Raw genomic sequence first — 17,723 nt, forward strand, 5'->3', positions numbered from 1 at the left:
ATTAGAGGAAGGTTTTTTACTCAGAGAGTGGTTGGTGCGTGGAATGCACTGCCTGAGTCATTGGTGGAGGCAGATACACTCGTGAAGTTTAAGAGACTGCAAGACAGGTATATGGAGGAATTTAAGGTGGGGGGTTATATGGGAGGCAGGGTTTGAGGGTCAGCACAACATTGTGGGCCAAAGGGCCTGTACTGTGCTGTACTATTATATGTTCTATGTTATTCAACCAACTTGTATTACTGTGGTATAGGGATCATGCTGTGCACTGAGCCACATAGTAATGTATAGGGCAGTCAGTCGGGGCATTACGGAGTTAGGAAGTTATAATGCAGTTATAGAAGACCTTAATGAGGCTACACTCAGAGTATTGGGTACAGTTTTGATCACCTGTTATGAGAAAGATGTTATTACACTAAAAAAGCACAAAAAAGATTTACAAGATGAATTACAAGGAAAGGTTGCATAGGTTAGGACTCTATTTCTTGGACCGGAAGAGACTGAGGAATAACCTGATCAAGGTATACAAGATCATGAGGGGCATGTACAAGGTAAAAGCACAAAACTTTATTTCCCAGGACGGGGTGCGTAAACAAGAGTGCATAGCTTAAGATCAGAGGCATAAGATTTAAAGGAACATCAGAGACAGCTTCTTCACACAAAGTTATCACGTTAGCAACACTGAAAAGCCAGCTAACTAAGTACATGAATAGGAGAGCCTTTGCAGGTTATGGGCAGATGGCTACGGAATATTTCCATGCTGTAGGAGTCAATGACTCAGTTTGCACTGGAACGAACGCTGTTTTGCTCGAATTCTACCAAATTTATGCTTAATGTATATTATTCTTGTGAATGCTGTGTATCTGATGCTATATCCCTGTGGGGAAGGGCCTAGAAAAGGTGGCCTAAAAATTGCCCATTAGATGACTCACCTGGATAGGTTACCGCACCTATCGGGTTATTCCACTACTGCGGTCGAAACAGACAATAGACAATAGGTGCAGGAGTAGGCCATTTGGCCCTTCGAGCCAGCACCGCGATTCACTGTGATCATGGCTGATCATCCACTATCAGTATCCAGTTCCTGCCTTATCCCCATAACCTGTGATTCCACTATCTTTAAGAGCTCTATCCATCTCTTTTTTGAAAGCATCTAGAGACTTGGCCTCCACAGCCTTCTGGGGCAGAGCATTCTATATATCCACCACTCTCTGGGTGAAAAAGTTTTTCCTCAACTCCGTTCTAAATGGCCTACCCCTAATTCTTAAACTGTGGCCTCTGGTTCTGGACTCACCCACCAGCGGGAACATGCTTCCTGCCTGCAGAGTGTCCAATCCCTTAATAATCTTATATGTTTCAATAAGTTCCCCTCTCAGCCTTCTAAATTCCAGAGCATACATGCCCAGTTGCTCCAATCTTTCGACATATGACAGACCCGCCATCCCAGGAATTAATCTTGTGAACCTACGCTGCACTCCCTCAATAGCAAGAATGTCCTTCCTCAAATTTGGAGAGCAAAACTGCACACAGTACTCCAGGTGTGGTCTCACCAGGGCCCTGTACAGCTGCAGAAGGACCTCTTTGCTCTTATACTCAATTCCCCTTGTTATGAAGGCCAGCATGCCATTAGCTTTTTTCACTGCCTGCTGTACTTGCATACTTGCTTTCAGCGGCTGATGTACAAGAACAGCTAGATCTCGTTGTGCTTCCCCTTTTCCTAACTTGACTCCATTTAGATAATAATCTGCCTTCCCGTTCTTACCACCAAAGTGGATAACCTCACATTTATCCATATTAACCTGCATCTGCCATGCATCTGCCCACTCACCCAGCCTGTCCAGGTCACCCTGTATTCTCATAACATCCTCCTCACATTTCACACTGCCACCCAGTTTTGTGTCATCGGCAAATTTGCTAATGTTACTTTTAATTCCCTCATCTAAATCATTAATATATATTGTAAACAGCTGCGGTCCCAGCACTGAACCCTGTGGTACCCCACTGGTCACCGCCTGCCATTCCGAAAGGGACCCGTTAATCGCTACTCTTTGTTTTCTGTCAGCCAGCCAATTTTCAATCCATGTCAGTACTCTGCTCCCAATACCATGTGCCCTAATTTTGCCCACTAATCTCCTATGTGGGACTTTATCAAGGCTTTCTTTTTGTCCATTTTCATAGTTACATCCTCAAAAAATTCCAGAAGATTAGTCAAGCACGATTTCCCCTTCGTAAATCCATGCTGACTCGGACCAATCCTGTTACTACTATCCAGATGTGTTGTAATTTCATCTTTTATAATTGACTCCAGCATCTTTCCCACCACCGACGTCAGGCTAACCGGTCTATAATTCCCTGTTTTCTCTCTTCCTCCGTTCTTGAAGAGAGGGACAACATTAGCCACCCTCCAATCCACAGGAACCGATCCTGAATCTATAGAACATTGGAAAATGATTACCAATGTGTCCACGATTTCTAAAGCCACCTCCTTAAGTACCCTGGGATGCAGACCATCAGGTCCCGGGGACTTATCAGCCTTCAGACCCAACAGCCTATCCAACACCATTTCCGGCCTAATATAAATTTCCTTCAATTCATCCATTACCCTAGGTCTTTTGGCCACTATTACATCTGGGAGATTGTTTGTGTCTTCCCTAGTGAAGACAGATCCAAAGTACCTGTTCAACTCGTCTGCCATTTCCTTGTTCCCCATAATAAATTCACCCGCTTCTGTCTTCAAGGGCCAAATTTTGGTCTTAACTACTTTTTTCCTTTTCACATACTGTGACGAGAATACACATAGATAAGATGTTAGCTGTCCTGTGTGATCAGCAGTTGGTCTGCCACCTGTCTTCAAGAGAGAGATAAGGAACACAATGAAACAGCATCTGGAGATGTGTAATGAAGGGACGGGAGAGAGAGCTGTCTGGAGCGGCTCCCCCTTTGAACCCTGAACTGTTTGAAGTGATGGACAGGTGATACCCCAGCAGGGGGATAAAAAGGGACTGGTTCGCTAAGGCAGACACACACGACACCCGAGGTAACGAGACCCTGGAAGCGGTGCACCTCTCACGAGTCGGTGGGAAGTACCGGACAACGCACAGGGTGGAAAGGTACGATCAGCGGGAACCCGGTGTGTGTCCGCCCTTGCTTGGGTGCCGGGTTCACTGCAGAGGATCGACCGCATCTGGAGGAGGGGTCACAGTCGGTGATCTCAGGTGACATCACCAAGGACCTGCCCGAAAGCTGCTTGTGAGCAATTATCGCCGGTCTGTGAGTGGAAGCCGTTTCTGAATGATCAGTCGTTCCCGTTCTCTCTCTCTCTCTCTCTCTCTCTCTCCCCCCACGTTGTCCATCGCCATGGCAACGATTACTGCGAACTGAACTACTAAATTGGACTGAACTTTGTGTCACTTTGAAATTGGTCATTTATCCCTAGACAACGATAGAGCTTGATTGATGCTGTTATCTTAATTCTGTGCACATGTGTGTTTATCATTGCTGAACTGTTGCATTTATTATCCTTTCGATTACTGTGTTGCTTGTTTCTTTAATAAAACTTTCTTAGTTCTAGTAATCCAGACTCCAACTGAGTGATCCATTTCTGCTGGTTTGGCAACCCAGTTACGGGGTACGTAACAATACCTAAAGAAGCTTTTACTATCCTCCTTTATATTCTTGACTAGTTTACCTCCGTACCTCATTTTTTCTCCGCGTATTGCCTTTTTGCTTACCTCCTGTTGCTCTTTAAAAGTTTCCCAATCCTCTGGCTTCCCACTCGTCTTTGCTATGTTATACTTCTCTTTTATTTTTATGCTGTCCATGACTTCCCTTGTCAGCTACGGCCTCCCCTTACTCCCCTTAGGATCTTTCTTCCTCTTTGGAACGAACTGATCCTGCACCTTCTGCATTATTCCCAGAAACACTTGCCATTGCTGTTCCACTGTCATCCCTGCTAGGGTATTGTTCCATTGAACTTTGGCCAGCAACTCCCTCATAGCACCATAGTTCACTTTGTTCAACTGTAATACTGACACTTCCGAGTTTCCCTTCTCCCTCTCAAATTATAGATTAAAACTTATCATATTATGATCACTACCTCCTAATGGCTCCTTTACCTTGAGGTCCCTGATCAAATCCGGTTCATTGCAAATCCAGTAAATCTAGAATTGCGTTCTCTCTGGTAGGCTCCAGTACAAGCTGTTCTAAGAATCCATCTCGGAGGGACTCCACAAACTCCCTTTCTTGGGGTCCAGCACCAACCTGATTCCTCCAGTCTACCTGCATGTTGAAGTCCCCCATAACAACTGTAGCATTGCCTTTGCTACACCCTATATCCAGACCACTGTTTGGGGGCCTGTAGGTAACTCCCATTAGGGTCTTTCTACCCTTAGAATTTCTCAGTTCTATCCATACTGACTCTACGTCTCCTGATTCTATGTCCCCCCTCGCAAGGGACTGAATATCATTCCTCACCAACACAGCCACCCTACCCCCTCTGCCCATCTATCTGTCCTTTCGATAAGACATATACCCTTGAATATTCATTTCCCAGGCCTGTCCACTTGAAGCCATGTCTCTGTTATTCCTTATAAGAAAAATAAGAAAAATACAACCTAAAACTGGCAACGTGGAATGTAAGGACTCTCCCGGACTCGTATGACATCTCTGACCGACCTCATCAGGAACAGCCTTAATCGCTGCTGAGCTGAGGCACTATAACATCGACATTGCTGCCCTGAGTGAGACCAGTCTCCTGGGTGAAGGCTCTTTAAGAGAGGAAGGGATGGGTTACACCTTCGTCTGGAAAGGTTTCCCCTCAGGTAGACAACATCTCCACGGAGTAGGCTTGGCCATCAAGAACACCTTTCTATCAAGTCTTACAGAAACACCTCTTGGCATTAGTGAAAGACTAATGACCTTCCGTATCCCCCTGGCAAAGAAGCATTATGCCACGCTTCTCAGTGCCTATGCACCAACTTTGCCATCTGAGAATGAGGCCAAGGAAGGCTTTTTATCAGACATTGGATGAAGCTCTTTGCCGGATCCCTAAGAATGATAAAATCCTTTTGCTTGGGGACTTCAACTCTAGAGTGGGACAGAACAACAGGATATGGAGTGGAGTGCTAGGTAGGCATGGTATTGGCAAGGTGAATGCAAATGGCATGAGGCTACTTACTCTTTGCTCTGAGCATAACCTTACCATAATCAACACCATCTTCCAGCAGAAGGCAAAATATAAGACTTCGTGGATGCACCCTCACTCTAAACATTGGCACATGATTGAAAGTGTGTCCCCCCTTGTGGATGCAAAAACCCAATAAAAAGCGGCTAAATTGCAACCGCCTGAGAAGCACAGAAGCAAGAAGTGAGTTTCGACGCATCCTAGCTGAGAAACTAAGGGAGTTGGAACCTTGCCTGAGCTCAGAAAATACCATGGAACAACAGTGGACCTATATCAGCTCTGCGCTCTATTAGGCAGCAACCCAATCCATCGGCCATAAGAGCAGGAACCACCAAGATTGGTTTGACGATAACTCAGACACCATCCACAACTTGCTTAAGGTCATGCACAAAGCACACCAGGCAACATTAGACAACCCATCATTCACCAGCATCAGGCAGCATTGGAAGGCAGCTCGGAGGAAAGTGCAAAAGGCAATATGGGCCATACAAAATCAGTGGTGGACTGAAAAGATACATGAAATCCAGTCCTTTGCCGATAATAATGCCATGCATAATTTTTACAATGCTGTCAAAACCATCTACGGCCCAATAAATCAATGCGTTACTCCCCTGAAAACAACAGATGGTCTAACACTTCTAAAGAATCAGAATACCATTCTGCTGAGGTGGGCTGAGCATTTTAACACCCTGCTTAATCAGGACTCTGACACAGACCCCACCATCCTGGACAAACTGCCTGAATTTCCTCCTACCCACAACCTCAGTCTACCACCAACCTTCCAGGAGGCTCTGTCAGCTGTCCATTCCCTTACAATAAGTCCCCTGGAACTGACAATATCCCTGCTGAGTTATTGAAGAATGGAGGATACATGTGCATGCGCACCCTCTACCAGTACATCACCAAGGCCTGGACTGATGAGAACATCCCAAAGCAATGGAGAAATGCAAACATCGTTGTCATTTATAAGAACAAGGGCGACAAGGCCATCTGCGGCAATTGTAGGGGCATGTCACTCCGTTCTGGTCCTGGCTAAGGTGATGCTTCAGAGACTCATCAGTAACATCACCGAGTCAATGCTGCCTGAATCACAGTGTGGATTTAGTAAGAACAGGAGCACGATCAATATGATCTTTACAGCCCAGCAGCTTCAGGAAAAGTGCCAGGACCTGTTTATGGCCTTTGTCGACCTCTGCAACGCATTCGACACTGTGCAAAGAGAGCTCTAATGGGATGTCCTTCTTAGGTTTGGCTGTCCCAATAAATCTGTTAACATCCTCTGCCAGTTCCACACTGGGATGACTATGGTGACCATAGGAGGACAAGAGTCCGAGCCCTTCCTTGTACGCACCCGGGGTGAGGCAGGGGTGTATACTAGTGCCAGTGCTCTTTAACATCTTCCTCTTGTGTGTTACCAAGCTTCTCCACAACGAGATTGAAGACAACAGTGGTGTGGCAGTGGACGTCAGATTAGATGGCAACCTCTTTGACATCAGGAGGCTTCACGCAACCACCAAACTCTGTACAGAGCGGGTCCTGGAGCTGCAGTATACAGACGACTGTGCTCTTGTGGCCCATACTCCAGAGGATCTTCAGACTGTCCTTGCTGTGGTGGTGAGAGCGTACAGCAGGATGGGGCTGACTGTCAATACCACCAAGACAGAAGTGGTTTGCCAATGGAGTACCAGTGTCCCACCCACTCTACCTGCCTTCACTGTTGGTGATGAAAAGCTGTCAGTAGTGCCACCTTTCAAATATCTGGGGAGCATTCTCTCTGAGGATAGTTGCATTGACAACGACATCCACAGCCACATTAAACAGGCATCAGCTGCCTTTGGGAGACTTCAGCATAGAGTTTTTCAGAATAGGAGCCTTCGTCCCTCCACAAAAGTTGCCGTATACCAAGCAGTCTGTGTCACCACCCTCCTTTATAGCTGTGAAGCTTGGGTAACCTACAGCCGTCACATCAAGTCCTTGGAGCGCTTCCACATAAGCTGCCTCCAGCGCATCCTGGGAATTACCTGGCATGAGCGGGTGCCTCACATTGAAATACTTGTAAAGACCAACTGTAGAAGTATTGAGGCCACGATCACCCAGCATCAGCTACAGTGGCTGAGGCACGTGATAAGGATGCCCCCATGTCAGCTACCCCGCAGAGTGTTATATGGCCAACTACATCATGGTCAACGCTCAGCTGGAAAGCCGAAGAAACGCTATAAGGATCAGATGAAGAGTGCTTTAAGGAAGTGCAAGATCAGACCCAAGGACCTGGAGGAGGTTGCTGCTGACCGTGCCACTTGGCGACAGCTGTGTAGGAATGGGGTTCGTATTCTGGAGATGGGAAGAACAACCAGAAGACAGCAGAATAGAGCCAGGAGAAATACAGCCATGGTTGCCACCACTACCACATATATATGTCCCACCTGTATAGTCATTAAAGATCTCACTGTTAGAGGAGTGGATGTCGTCATCGGATTTCGATGGATAACCGAAGAGAGAAGAGAGTGATCCCTGTGATGCTGCAGCTAGTAAGTTTTCCAATGTATCTGTATACTTTTGCATATGACAATAAACTTGACTTTTACTTTCCAATCAATGACCTCCCTCAGGATTCAGGTACTACTGAGCTGAATGCCTTGATGTTAAATCAAGTCGCTGCCTGCCTTCACAGAGAGGTGGCGATGAAGTGTTGTGAGGTGACTGAATATGGATGGCTGTGAATTTCTGCCACCAGCACTGTGACAGATGATTGCACTGAGCAGGTATGACTGCCAATAGGTCAAAAGCCTGTGGCCAACAGCAACTACTGCTGCGAAAAGAATGTGACTAGGAAGTGGAAACTGAAATCCTAAGATATTCTATGAGGAAATTAGAATAGGAAGTAAAACTGTTTTTGTTGGATTAAGATATCAAACATTTGGAACGATGGAGGCAAGATGGAGGTGTTGGTGATGGCACAAAAACGCTGGCTGATTGAGGGACTATGGTGTACCCATATAGCTTTGCAAAAGGCCAAACAGGCCTCCTTCGTTTTCTCCCATTGGGAGCTCTGCTCCTTGCTGTCCACCAACTAAACAGAGACCCTGGGAGCAAAGGTAGGGTCAGCATGTCATCAGAAATAATCTCTTCACTTCAATTTCAACACTCTCACGCACTGTTCAACGTACCTCCTCTGTGACATATGTGTACATCCTGTAGTTGGTCTTCCAAGGTTCCTCTGAGGAATCTACATAAAATCCAGCCCCTGTACCAAAGTCCAAGCTATCATCCTCACCAGGAATATTGCAGCCACCTACAACAACAACAACAAATCTCAGTGAGCTGATTGATCTGTAAACATGAGTCAAAGTGTGACAGAAATATAGCTCATAAAATGGCCCTCAGTCTACAGCAACCATCAATCACCCACTGATACTGACTCTACACCAACACATTTCATTTCATAGATTCTGCAGATGCTGGGAATCCAGAGCAACATACACAAAGTGCTGAAGAAACTTAGCAAGTTAGGCAGCGTCTATGGAAATGCACAAAACAGTTGAATTTTGGGATCAAACTCTATTTCAGGACTGGAAAGCAAGAGGGAACCCATCAGGATAAATAGTGGGTGAGGGGAAGGAGGACTAGCTACAATGTGACAGGTGAATGGGAAAGGTAAAGGGCTGGAGAAGTAGGAATCTGATAGGAGAGTAGCATGGACCATGGGAGAAAACCGGGGGCGGGGCGGGGACCGGGTTAGCGACCAGGGGCTGCTGATAGGCAAGTGAGGAGAAAAGGTAGGGCACCAGAGTGGGGAACAGAAGAAGAGGGAATGGGGAGGCAAAAATTACCAAAAGGAGAAATTAATGTTTACCCCATCAGGTTGGAGGCCACCCAGACAGAATATGAGGTGGCCTCATCAAGTCAAAAGAGGAAGCCATGGACTGGGGACAACTTACATCAACCAGCATCACTTTGAGATGTAGAAGGAAACCAGAACATCCAGTGAGGAGCAACCCATTCAGTCAGAAGGAGGCATGCAAACTCCACACAGACAGCCGAGGTCAGGTCTCTGGTGCTCTGCTACCTGGTCTTTTTTTTTTACATTCAATTACTATAACTGTCAGAAATGTTGAATGTGAAAATGACTTGCACATGTTAATATTGATTCAACTCTGCTTTAACCTAGTGCAAAGAAGAGAAACAGAACAGACAATTACTCACGAGGACTGGTGTCTGGTACCACAATAATGAGTCCAAATTCAGCAGCTGCTTGCTGACTGGATGCTTTGGTTATGAAATTCTGTTCTGTGCAGGTTAATCCTAAAGAAACCAAAGAGGACTCAGGTCAAAAGCAGGGATTTTCAGATCTGCCCATGCTTCAAGAAATAGCTTGATGTATTTTGTGAAAAGAAAGGACAGAACAATAAAATACAAAGCATGCACATACTCATAAAAGATCTGAGAAAGCATAACAGCCAATAAAAAAACAGAAATTTTTAAGATACTAAATATAAAAGAGCTTTAATCAGTGGCCAATCCGGACATCAGAAGTTTTGAGAGGAGGGAACTTCAATCAGATGCACTGCCCATGGATAAAAGACAGCAGCGGGTTGTTACAGCGAAAAGGAGCTTTGACCAGTGACCAATCAGCATTTTGGATTGATTAGCAAGTGGCTTTAGTCATATAAAGGAATGGAAAGAAAAGCTTAAGTTTTTTCATTCTTTTCTTTATTTTTGCTCAGGTAGGATAGTATAGATGCCAGGCAAGTTCATGGAATGCTCCTCTTGCAGGACGTGGGAAGGCAGGGAGACCTCCAGTGTCCCTGACAACTATACCTGCGAGGTGCACTGAGCTGCAGCTTCTAACAAACTGTGTTAAATAGTTGGAGCTAGAACTGGATTACGTGGCATCAACAGAGCTTTACCAAGAGGGATTTCTCGCAGGCTGGCAGTGGTCATTTAAAAAGGGAGCTTCAAGAGCGTTACTATTGTACGTGGCCTATCAGCGGCTATAACCGGACCACCAATCGTGAGTTAAACAGCAGGGAAGGTTCAGGCATAAAAGGGAGACACTGCCTAGCGGAGCGGTCATCAACTGAGTGATCTGAGACTTTAGCTCAACAGGGCTTTGCCAATAACGGGTTGAGGCGAGGTAAGTTACCTGTGAGGAATAGAAACAGGAAGTATGGGGCAGTATTCTGTACGGGGTGTCAGATGTGGGATGTCCAGGCAACGCCCAGCCTCCCAGACGGCCACATCTACACCAGCTACGTCGAGTTGAAGCTCCTGAGGGACTGGATTAGGGAACTGGAGATGCAGCACGATGACCTTCGTCTGGTCAGGGAGTGGGGAGGTGATAGTGAAGAGCTACAGGCAAGCAGTCACACTGGGGCCTTAGGAGACAGTTAAGTGGATAACAGTCAGGAGAGGGAAGTGCAGGAGTCAGATAATGGAGAGTACTCCTATGGCTGTCCCCCTTAACAATTAAGTACTCCTGCTTAAGTACTTTTGGGAGGAGGGTGGGGGAACCTATCTGGGGAAAGCACAGAGTCTGGCCCTGTGGCTCAGAAGAGTAGGGAAAGGAAGAAGGCAGCAGTCATAGGGGTCTCTATAGTTAGGGAATCAGACAGGCAATTCTGTGGACGCAGGAAAGAAACGCAGGTGGTAGTTTGCCTCCCAGGTGCCAGGGTCCGGGATGTTTCTGATTGCGTCCACCATATCCTGAAGTGGGAAGGAGAACAGCCAGAGGTCGTGGTACATACTGGTACCAATGTCATAGGTAGGAAAAGGGAGGAGGTCCGGAAAACAGACTGCAGGGAATTCAGAAGGAAACTGAGAAGCAGGACCACAAAGGTAGTAATCTTGGGATTATTGCTTGTGCCACGCGACAGTCAGTACAGGAATAGAGTGAGGTGGAGGATAAGTGCGTGGCTGAGGGATTGGAGCATGGGGCAGGGATTCAGATTTTTGGATCATTGGGGCCTCTTCTGGGGCAGAAGTGACCTGTACAAAAAGGATGGGTTGTACTTGAATCCGAGGGGGCCAATATCCTGGCAGAGAGGTTTGCTAAGGCTATTGGGGAGAGTTTGAACTAGAACTGCTTGGGGGTGGGAACCGAACTGAAGAGATGGAGGAAGGGGCGGTTGGCACACAAATTGAGAAAGTTTGTAGACAATGCGAGAGGGAGGATAGGCAGGTGGTAGAGAAGGGGTACGCTCAGGCTGATGGTTTGAGATGTGTCTATTTTAACGCAAGTAGTGTTATGAACAAAGTGGATGACCCTAGAGCGTGGATCAATACAAATGCAGAACAGAGTTGAGTGGTTGAATGTTCAGCTTATGCTACCTCATCAACCATTCATACTAAATACAGTTTAAGAGGAAAATATACAATATTATCCAAAAGTGCCCTCCTTACTTCCCAACAGCTTTGGGTGCAAGAAGCCCCATCTCAAAGCCATTTCCAACATTACGGTATATCTGAAAATATATGAGATGCAACTCCCAGTGCAGTGCTGAAGGTATAACCTTGAAATGTTTTATTTTCCAGTCATTGGCAAATTCGATTTGTTGAAACATGAAAGAGTTGACATCAAACATGTAAGGTAAAGTATCCTACTCTGGCACCTGTGCACGATGGGCACTGTGTGCAGAATAAGAGCTAAGCATGAAAATGCACACTGTTCTTTGACATTTCATATTACCTGAAAGCCAGTACAACACTGGGCATTTTGCACTCTCTGACTTTGGAGGCAGGTAGATTCCAAACCGCATCTTGCATTTCAACTCCAAGCTGTTATTCAAAGGAAACAGTACATTTTATTAAAATGTGGTAACACAACCCTCCAGTCAAAAGCAAATCAGAAAACAGTGGAAGTATGTGACTACAGGAACAGTGTAACCTGGGCAAGATTGCTGATCTGAAGAGATTCAAATAAGCATTGAATTCAGCAAAGTGAAATTGAAATGGAAAAGTAAAAATAAAATTAAAACAGGCTGCGTATCTGACTGAGAAACTGCAGGTACCAAATATAAAACCAATTCTGAATCAGCCCAAGCACAAATGAACAGGTGAGGGTGCTAGGGTGAGGAGATAAAACATAGAACAGTACAGACAGGAAAAGGCTCTGCAGCCCACTGTCATGATGTCAAATTAAACTTAATAATTTCTGCCTGTACATGATCCATATCCTTCCATACTTAGGTTTCTAACAACCTATTAAACTCCATTTTTGTACCCACTTATAACACTACTCCCGGCAGCCTGTAGCAGGCATCTACCACTATCCCACTATCCCCTTCTCATCTTAAATCTCTCACTTTAGAGGACACAACTCTATCAAACAAGAACTAATGCGCCGAGAGAAAGGAACATAGAATAGTACAGCACAGTACAGGCCTTTCGGCCCACAATGTTGTGCCGAGAGTTAGGTGAGAATGCCTCAGCAAGGGTAGAGTATCAAAAGTAACAACAATTTCAATGAAGTTTAAAGTCTTCAGTCCTTCAAATAATTAAAACAACATCTACTATATCAACAAAACATGTTTAAGCTGAACCAAAATAGAAACAATATTATTTTAGTTGAGTATAAAATATCAGTCTAGGAACATTACAGCAATTAATTGGTAAAGGTTATTCAAAAGATTCCTCAGAGTCGAAAACAATGTATGATTTAAGTTCCGCCCTTAGGAAAAGACCAGGCAGTGAAAAAGAAATAATTTCAGATCTAGAGGGAAGCTTTGTTAATATAGAACACAGAACAGTACAGCAATGTTGTGCCGACCCTCTAACCCTGCCTCCCATATAAGCCCCCACCTTAAGTTCCTCCATATACCTGTCCAGTAGTCTCTTAAACTTCACTAGTGTATCTGCCTGCACCACTGACTCAGGCAGTGCAGTCCACGCACCAACCACTCTCTCAGTAAAAAACCTTCCTCTAATATCCCCCTTGAACTTCCCACCCTTTACCTTAAAGCCATGTCCTCTTGTATTGAGCAGTGGTGCCGTGGGGAAGAGGTGCTGGCTATCCACACTATCTATTCCTCTTATTATCTTGTACACCTCTATCATGTCTCTTCTCATCCTCCTCTCCACAGAGTAAAGCCCTAGCTCCCTTAATCTCTGATCATAATGCATACTTTCTAAACCAGGCAGCATCCTGTTAAATCTCCTCTGTACCCTTTCCAATGCTTCCACATCCTTCCTATATGAGGCGACCAGAACTGGACACAGTACTCCAAGTGTGGCCTAACCAGAGTTTTATAGAGCTGCATCATTACATTGCGACTCTTAAACTCTATCCCTCGACTTATGAAAGCTAACACCCCATAAGCTTTCTTAACTACCCTATCCACCTGTGAGGCAACTTCCAGGGATCTGTGGACATGTACCCCGAGATCCCTCTGCTCCTCCACACTACCAAGTGCCATTTACTTTGTACTCTGCCTTGGAGCTTATCCTTCCAAAGTGTACCACCTCACACTTCTCCGGGTTGAACTCCATCTGCCACTTCTCAGCCCACTCCTGCATCCTATCAATGTCTCTCTGCAATCTTTAACAATCCTCTACACTATCTACAACACCACAAACCTTTGTGTCTTCTGCAAACTTGCCAACCCACCCTTCTACCCCTACAGCCAGGTCATTAATAAAAATCACGAAAAGTAGAGGTCCCAGAACAGATCCTTGTGGGACACCACTGGTCACAATCCTCCAATCTGAATGTACTCCCTCCACCACCACCCTCTGCCTTCTGCAGGCAAGCCAATTCTGAATCCACCTGGCCAAACTTCCCTGGAACCCATGTCTTCTAACTTTCTGAATAAGCCTATCATGTGGAACCTTGTCAAATGCCTTACCATATAGATCACATCCACTGCACTACCCTCATCTATATGCCTGGTCACCTCCTCAAAGAACTCTATCAGGCATGTTAGACACGATCTGCCCTTCACAAAGCCATGTTGACTGTCCCTGATCATACCATGATTCTCTAAATGCCTACAGATCTTATCTCTAAGAATCTTTTCCAACAGCTTTCCCACCACAGACGTAAGGCTCACTGGTCTATCATTACCCGGACTAACCCTACTACCTTTTTTGAACAAGGGGACAACATTCGCCTCCCTCCAATCCTCCGGTACCATTCCCGTGGACAACGAGGACATAAAGATCCTAGCCAAAGGCTCAGCAATCTCTTCCCTCGCCTCGTGGAGCAGCCTGGGGAATATTCCGTCAGGCCCCGGTGACTTATCTGTCCTAATGTATTTTAACAACTCCAACACCTCCTCTCCCTTAATATCAACATGCTCCAGATCATCAACCTCACTCATATTGTCCTCACCATCATCAAGTTCCCTCTCATCGGTGAATACCGAACAGAAGTATTCATTGAGGACCTTGCTCACTTCCACAGCCTCCAGGCACATCTTCCCACCTTTATCTCTAATCGGTCCTACCTTCACTCCTGTCATCCTTTTTTTCTTCTTCACATAATTGAAGAATGCTTTGGGGTTTTCCTTTACCCAACTCACCAAGGCCTTCTCATGCCCCCTTCTTGCTCTTCTCAGCCCCTTCTTAAGCTCCTTTCTTGCTTCCCTATATTCCTCAATAGACCCATCTGATCCTTGCTTCCTAAACCTCATGTATGCTGCCTTCTTCCACCAGACTAGATTTTCCACCTCACTTGTCACCCATGGTTCCTTCACCCTACCATTCTTTATCTTCCTCACCGGGACAAATTTATCCCTAACATCCCGCAAGAGATCTCTAAACATCGACTACACGTTCATAGTACATTTCCCTGCAAAAACATCATCCCAATTCACACCCGCAAGTTCTAGCCTTATAGCCTCATTATTTACCTTTCCCCAATTAAAAATTTTCTTGTCTTCTCTGATTCTATCCTTTTCCATGATAATGTTAAAGGCCAGGGAGCGGTGGTCACTGTCCCCCAGATGCTCACCCACTGAGAGATCTGTGACCTGACCTGGTTCATTACCTAGTACTAGATCTAGTAACACACATCAAAGTTGCTGGTGAACGCAGCAGGCCAGGCAGGATCTCTAGGAAGAGGTACAGTTGACGTTTCAGGCCGAGACCCTTCGTCAGGACTAACTGAAGGAAGAGTTAGCAACAGATTTGAAAGCGGGAGGGGGAGGGGGAGACAAGAGATTTGAAAGTGGGAGGGGGGGTCTAGTATGGCATTCCCCCGGTCGGCCTGTCAACATACTGTGACAGGAATCCGTCCTGGACACACTTAACAAACTCTGCCCCATCTAAACCCTTGGAACTAATCAGGTGCCAATCAATATTAGGGAAGTTAAAGTCACCCATGATAACAACCCTGTTATTTTTGCACCTTTCCAAAATCTGCCTCCCAATCTGCCCCTCTGTATCTCTGCTGCTACCAGGGGGCCTATAGAATACCCCCAATAGAGTAACTGCTCCCTTCCTGTTCCTGACTTCCACCCATATTGACTCAAAAGAGGATCCTGCTACATTACCCACCCTTTCTGTAGCTGTAATAGTATCCCTGACCAGTAATGCCACCTCTCCTCCCCTTTTTCCACCCTCTCTATCCCTTTTAAAGCACTGAAATCCAGGAATATTGAGAATCCATTCCTGCCCTGGTGCCAGCCAAGTCTCTGTAATGGCCACTACATCATAATTCCATGTATGTATCCAAGCTCTCAGTTCATCACCTTTGTTCCTGATGCTTCTTGCATTGAGGTACACACATTTCAGCCCTTCTACCTTACTGTCTTTACACCGTTTATTCTGCTTCTCTTTCCTCAAAGCCTCTCTGTATGTTAGATCTGGCTTTACTCCATGCACTTCTTTCACTGCTGTATCGCTCTGGGTCCCATCCCCCTCGCAAATTAGTTTAAACCCTCCCGAACCATGCTAGCAAACCTACCTGCAAGGATATTGCTCCCCCTCGAGTTCAGGTGCAACCCATCCAATCTGTACAGGTCCTACCTTCCCCAGAAGAGATCCCAATGATCTAAAAATCTAAAACCCTGCTCCCTGCACCAACTCCTCAGCCACGCATTCAACTGCCATCTCCTCCAATTCTTACCATCACTGTCACGTAGCACTGGCAGTAATCCTGAGAACGCCACCCTTGAGGTCTTGTTCTTCAGCCTTCTGTCTAGTTCCCAAAACTCACGCTTCAGGACCTCATCCCTCTTCATGCCTATGTCGTTGGTCCCAACATGTATCACGACTTCTGGTTGCTTTCCCTCTCATACCAGGATGTCGTGCACCCGGTCAGAGACATCCCGGACCCTGGCACCCGGGAGGCAACAAACCATGCGGGTGTCCTTCTCACATCCACAAAATCTCCTGTCTGCTCCCCTGACCACAGAGTCTCCAATGACCACAGCTCTCCTCTTCTCCGTCCATTAGGGTAAAAATACCGTAATGGGAGTTGTATAAACACCTCCAAACTTCAGATGTGGCCTACAAATTACAATGGGATACAGAAAACGCACACCAGAAGGGCAATGTTACGATATGCAGGTAAATTGGGTAAATCACGTTGGTGCTGGATTACAGGAGGGGGAGTTTCTGGAGTACTGAAATGGCTGTTTAGAGCTGCTTGTGGTTGAGCCCACTAGAGGATCAGCTATTTTGGATTGGGTGTTGTGCAATGAACCAGAATGGATTAGAGAGCTTAAGGTAAAAGAACCATAAGGGATAAGTGGTCATAATATAATTGAATTCACCCCGAAAATAGAGCGATGTCAGATGTATCAGCATTATTGTGGAGTAATGGGAAATACAGGGGCATGAGAGAGGAGCTGGCCAGAATTGATTGGAAAAGGACACTGGCAGGGATGATGGCAGAGCAGCAATGGCTGGAATTTCTGGAAGTAATATACATCCCAAAGACGAAGAAGATGTAAGCTAGCCAATAATATTAAAGAGGATATCAAAAGTTTCTTCAGCTACAAAAAGAGTAAAAAGAGGTTAAAAGTGGATATTGGACCACTGGAGAACAATGGTACAAAGGTAGTAATGGGGGACAATGAAATGGCAGATGAACTGAATGAGTATTTTGCATGAGTGTCTGTGGAAGACACTAGCACTATGGTGAAAGTTCTAGGTGTCAGGGGCATGAAGTGTGTTAAGTTACCATAACTAGTGAGAAGGTTCTTGAGAAACTTAAAGGTCTGAAGGTAGATGTCACCTGGTGCAGATGGTGTACACCCTGGAGCAGTGAAAGAGGTGGCTGAAGAAATTTTGGAGGCAGGAGGACTGATTTTTCAAGAATCACTAGATTCTGGAATGGTTCTGGAAAACTAGAAAATTTTAAATGTCACTCCACTCTTCAAGAAGGGAGAGAGGCAGAAGAAAGGAAATTATATGCCAGTTAGTCTGACCTCAGTGGGAAGATGTTGGAGTCCATTATTAATGATGAGGTCTTGTGGTTCTTGGGGGAACACGATAAAATAGGCCGTAGTCGGCATGGTTTCCTCAAGGGAAAATCTTACTTGACATATCTCTTGGAATTCTTTGAAGAAATATCAAGCAGGATAAACAAAGGAGAATCAGTTGA

The 17,723-nt window shown here is 45.6% G+C and overlaps 1 protein-coding gene across 2 annotated transcripts in view; it reads right to left on the reverse strand.

Annotated features, from left to right (window-relative positions):
* esd (esterase D/formylglutathione hydrolase) overlaps positions 1-17,723 on the reverse strand; it is a 125,607-nt gene that overhangs the window by 64,648 nt on the left and 43,236 nt on the right. For both annotated transcript variants that reach the window (XM_063051303.1, XM_063051304.1), the window contains exons 3-5: positions 11,865-11,953; positions 9,383-9,481; positions 8,347-8,471 (exon numbers count right to left, since the gene is read on the reverse strand). In XM_063051303.1, the coding sequence (XP_062907373.1) occupies positions 8,347-8,471; positions 9,383-9,481; positions 11,865-11,953 (313 nt within the window). The remainder of the gene's footprint in view (positions 1-8,346; positions 8,472-9,382; positions 9,482-11,864; positions 11,954-17,723) is intronic.

Source organism: Mobula hypostoma, chromosome 6 (genome assembly GCF_963921235.1).
Source record: "Mobula hypostoma chromosome 6, sMobHyp1.1, whole genome shotgun sequence".
Lineage (NCBI taxonomy): Eukaryota > Metazoa > Chordata > Chondrichthyes > Myliobatiformes > Myliobatidae > Mobula > Mobula hypostoma.